Here is a 4,829-nt window from a genome sequence, read left to right as displayed (position 1 = left end):
TCATCTCCTACTGCAGCCTCACTGCACCCATCTCCTACTGCAGCCTCACTGCACCCATCTCCTACTGCAGCTTCACTGGTGGCCCAGATGAAGCCGAGCTCTGGGCACCTTTTGCAGAAAAGCAGCCCTGAGGACCCTTGCCAGCCTTTTGTGCTGGGAGTGTGCTAGAGGGCACGGGGTGAGGCGGGGAGCAGCTCCCCTGCTTGATGCTGGCTCTCTTTCCCTGCCGAGCAGGTTCGGGGGCGGCCCTGCTGTGAACCATCTGTACGTGTGCTCCATCTGCCAGGTGGAGATCGAGGCGCTGGCCAAGCGCAGGAGGATGGAGATTGACACTTTCATCAAGGTGCATTTGGGGAACAGGGACTTGAGGACAGAAGCCATGTGCAGTCAGGCTGAGTAGGAAGTGCTCTGCCAAGTAGTAGCGGGTTAGGAATGAAGAGAAGAGGCCTTGGCATTAGAGAAATGCCAATGTGCTCTACTTGCGCCTGCTGCGGTGGCTCAGGCTGGGGTCTCTTTACAGTGGTTGAAATCCTGTGCCCACAGGAGCACTGCTGTCCCTGGGGGATGGAGCACTCCTGGCTGAGGACTGCTGGTCTCTGCACCCTCAATGTGGAAGGTGCCTGAGACTCACAGAAAGTGTGAGGAGTTTGGTACCCATCAGGAGAGGGGCTGCTGGGAAGGGAGTGCTGTGGTGGGGCCACTTCCCCTCCTCATGCTGCTTACAACAGGACACAGGACGAGACCGCAAGCATTTAAAGTCGTGGGGAGATGAATGTAAGGCCTCTTCTTGTAACCACAGAGAAGTGTCAGTGTGGGCCTGCAGGTTTGGCTTAGTGCCTGTGATGCCCTGGGTATCATCTCCAGCACTAGCATTAAGAGTGTTAGACAGGGCTGGGTGGTGTCTCCAAAGCCACAGAGAAACCCTGTCTCAAAAAACAAACAACAAAAAAAAGAGTGTTAGACAGTGAACCATGTGAGTTGATGTTGCATTTGATAAGTGGAGAAAATAGCATCTTAGAGAAAGTGCTAAAGGCATTATCTGCTGTAACCTGGTTGGTCAGTGCGGGAACTAGCCTTTTCTTTGAAGATTTTTTTTTTTTTTTTTTTTTTTTTTGGTTTATAGAGGCAGGGTTTCTCTTTTCTCTGTAGCTTTTGGTGCCTGTCCTGGAACTAGCTCTTGTAGACCAGGCTGGCCTCGAACTCACAGAGATCCACCTGCCTCTGCCTCCCAAGTGCTGGGATTAAAGATGTGTGCCACCACCGCCCGCGGCTTGAAGATGTATTTTATGTATTTGAATGTTTTGCCTGCATATATATGTTATCTCACCATGTGCATGCTTGGTGCCCTCAGAGGGTATAGAAGAGCATTGGAATTGAAGTTATGGATGGTTGTGAGCTACCATGTGGGTGCTGGGAATTGAACCTGGGTCCTCTACAAGAGCAGCCTGTGCTCTTAACCGCTGAGCCATCTCTCTAGCTTTTTGAATTTTCTCTTGTTTTGAACATGTCAAGGAGTCATTGATTTTCTGCGTAGGGCATCTAGTGTTTGAGAGGCTCAGGGGCTGGGGTGGGACTTTGGAAAGTCATGAGGAAAGGGACAGATTGACTGCCCTGCCTGTCTCTTCCTCCCTCTAGCTGAACAAGGCCTTCCAAGCTGAGGAGTCTCCCAGCGTTATTTACTGCATCAGCATGCACTGGTTCCGAGAGTGGGAGGCTTTCGTCAAAGGGAAGGACAGTGGTGAGTGGTGCATGCCTTCTGCAGGGCAGCCTGGCAGGTTTGGTGCTCTATTCCAGGGATGCAGAGAGCACAGATTCCGGCAGGCCTGGCTGCCGCTGCTGCTCTCCCAGCCGCTATGGCAGAGCATCCTTCCCACCCTGCCTCCTCTGTCCACTCCTGCTGACCCCTGGGAAGCCGCTCCTCCCTCCTGCAAGGCCATGTCCTTGGGATTCTATTGCCTCCTTGCCTCCTTGGTAGACAGCTTTAGACCTTTAGGAAAGCTGAGGTACTTGTTTGATCCCTTGGATTTGCAGAAATGAAGACCTCCAGCTGGGCAGTGGTGGCTTACGCCTTTAATCCCAGCACTTGGGAGGCAGAGGCAGGCAGATCTCTGTGAGTTTGAGACCAGCCTGGTCTACAAGAGCTAGTTCCAGGACAGGAACCAAAAAGCTACGGAGAAAACCCTGTCTCAAAAATACAAAATAAATAAAGAAAGAAAAAAAGAAATGAAGACAGCCCTGTAATTAGTGAGCTATCTATCAGGATTCCTCTAAGTCACCAGCAAAGAGTAGCAGACTTAGATCTGGGCCACCTTCGCAGTCACACAGGCTCCCAGACCAGGCTCTTGGGGCCTGGCAGGTTGACAGAGCCCACAAGTGTCCTGCCTGCTTTTCAGAGCATGAACAGCCAGTACTAGAGAGGCTGTTGGATCTTTCCTCAGCCCCATCCTTTGCTGGCTGAAACAGTCAGGTGACTGTGGTTGGGAGCACAGTCCTGGGGTTCTTTCCATGGTCTGGCTTCTGGCCTTGCCTTTCTCCAGTTCTGAGCTGAGCAGGTCTTTCCAGCTGCCGGAACCTCTGTCCTGTGTAAACAATTCCCATTTCTCATAGTTGCTGGGGGCTAGATGATAGTAGACCAGGAAAGAACACCAAATAGTGGCAAATACCACTGATGCCCTTCACTAAAACATTGGTCTTAAAAAACCCCATGCCCACCAGAGTACTAAGTACTCTGGTCCAGAGTACTAAGAGACTGGCTTGAAATCAAGAGAGAAGGCTTTGGTGCAGGAAGTATCTCTGTTAGCCTTGGCTCTGCCCTGAGGCCAGAAAGGCCTCTGTGGGCTCTGAGTAGTAAGCCTTGCTGAAGGATAGTTCTGCCTGGAGCACTGAACCTCGTGCTCTCTGTCTATTGCAGAGCCTCCCGGGCCCATTGACAACAGCAGGATCGCTCAGGTCAAAGGCAGTGGCCATGTCCAGCTAAAGCAGGGTAAGTCTCCCAGCACCCCTAGCCCAGCCAGGCTGTCCTTTGTACCTTCAGGCCACGCCACCAGGTTACCTTGAGGTCCTGTCCTTCCAGGAAGTTTTGCCAGCTGTTAGCAAAATCCTGTTATCCAAATCCAGGCCCAGAGGCCATATAGGGGGTTCTAGCAGTGCTTGACTCCTGTGCAGGTCTGATAGGCCCCACACCACACCCTGCCTTTTATGCCTCTTGCTAGCCTGGTCAGTTCTTATGTCGTCTAACCCTGGGAAACAAGAGACAACAGCCAGAGCCATGTTCTCTGGGCCCCTTAGAAGAAAGGGCTTTGGGGAGGGCTGTGGTCATTCTCTCTCCCGTCTGGGGCACCATGCCTGTCCTCATCCTCACAGTTCTACTACCTAGAAGATGTTTCTCCTGAGGACTGTTATGCAATGTGGCCTCTGTGTAAGCGTGCTTCTCCTGTTCCACAGGGGCTGACTATGGGCAGATTTCTGAGGAGACCTGGACCTATCTGAACAACCTGTATGGGGGTGGCCCTGAGATTGCCATCCGGCAGAGTGTGGCCCAGCTCCCAGACCCAGAGAGCTTGCATGGAGAGCAAAAGATTGAGGCTGAGACCCGGGCTGTGTGACTTGGGCCAGGCTGAGTGACTGTGGCTGGCCCTACTCCCTCCCAGACAGCCCTGCATCCCTCTGCAGACTGCATCCTGCTGAGTGCCCACTGTCCCCAAAGGCTGGTATCTGCCATCCCCAGAGGGTGTGTCTGCCCTGCAGCTGAGCTGCTGTGTGCCTGGCGCAGAGACTAAGTGCGGCTGGGCTGTCCGCCGCAAGAGATGCTGTGCCGGGAAATATATTCTCTGACTTCTGAGGACTCCGGCTGTCGTCGCCCTTTCCCCAGACTTGCCCTCTTGCTAGCTTGGGCCCAGCTTTTGTCCCAGGAGCTCCATGCTGCCCCTCAGCCAATGCCGTCCCCTGGGATGAGACTGGGTGTGGCTGCCATCTTTTGGGTATTTTCTGCTGGGTACTTGGTCCAGCACCTTAGGGACTCACAGAGGTAGATTTCCATGCACAGGGGACAGAATGGATGTGAGGGGCTCTGCATGGTGGCCATGTTGGTTACCATAGCCTCCTGGAGGTCCAGGCTGCCCTGTGTTGGTTGTTGACTATAGATACAGGGCTCATTTGGTTGGAGTGGAGAAAGGGCAACTTTTGCTTATAGGGGACCTGCCTATTGTCGTGCTGAGCCCACTGACAGATGGGTGTCATTTGCCCTGTGGAGAGGCTCCTGAACCCCTGGGGGTGGGGTAGACAGATACCTCATGCACTGGTGCAGTGTTGGTTGCTTGCTCAGCTTCCTGTGTGGCCTAGAGTGACCCTGATTCTCCTCTTCCTGTACCTCCCCCAGCCTTAGTGTCTAGGGCCACCTCTGGGGAGATGTGATCTGTGGCTGCTCACACAGGCACTTTCCCAGAGGTTCCTGCAAGGCCACTGCAGAGGTACTGGGACCCCCTGAGCCTTGAGAGGCTGTCCTGTTGCTGGGGTCCTTGAGAAGTCTGGACAGAACATCTAGGTATGGGGTGGTGAGGGATCCTGGGACCAAGAGGCCTTCAGAGGGCAGTGGCCTCCACTCCCTGCAGAAGTGGGTGCCTGTAGCCCAGGCCTGGGCATTTGGTGTCCCCTAGACCTGCTTCTTCCCACTGAGGTGGCATGTGGACCCGTGGACAGCTGCTGCTGGGACTTGCCCAGTTGGCTGCCATCTTTGGAAGTCTGCTGTCAAGCCCTTGGCTCATTGCACTACTGTGATGGTTTGTGTTCAGAATGTCCCAATAAATATGCATTCGTCCCCTGCCCCTAGC

General features: G+C 53.7%; 1 protein-coding gene across 2 annotated transcripts in view; it reads left to right on the top strand.

Annotated features, from left to right (window-relative positions):
• Usp20 (ubiquitin specific peptidase 20) overlaps positions 1 to 4,829 on the top strand; it is a 32,589-nt gene extending 27,760 nt beyond the window's left edge. For both annotated transcript variants that reach the window (XM_005346114.2, XM_026778372.1), the window contains exons 23-26: positions 235 to 343; positions 1,636 to 1,738; positions 2,912 to 2,983; positions 3,445 to 4,829. In XM_005346114.2, the coding sequence (XP_005346171.1) occupies positions 235 to 343; positions 1,636 to 1,738; positions 2,912 to 2,983; positions 3,445 to 3,605 (445 nt within the window). In that variant the 3' untranslated portion in view covers positions 3,606 to 4,829. The remainder of the gene's footprint in view (positions 1 to 234; positions 344 to 1,635; positions 1,739 to 2,911; positions 2,984 to 3,444) is intronic.

The sequence above is a fragment of the Microtus ochrogaster genome, chromosome 4, assembly GCF_000317375.1.
Source record: "Microtus ochrogaster isolate Prairie Vole_2 chromosome 4, MicOch1.0, whole genome shotgun sequence".
NCBI classification, from domain to species: domain Eukaryota; kingdom Metazoa; phylum Chordata; class Mammalia; order Rodentia; family Cricetidae; genus Microtus; species Microtus ochrogaster.
The sequence above is the reverse complement of the archived record's forward strand: the minus strand, read 5'-3'. Positions and strand labels throughout refer to the sequence as shown.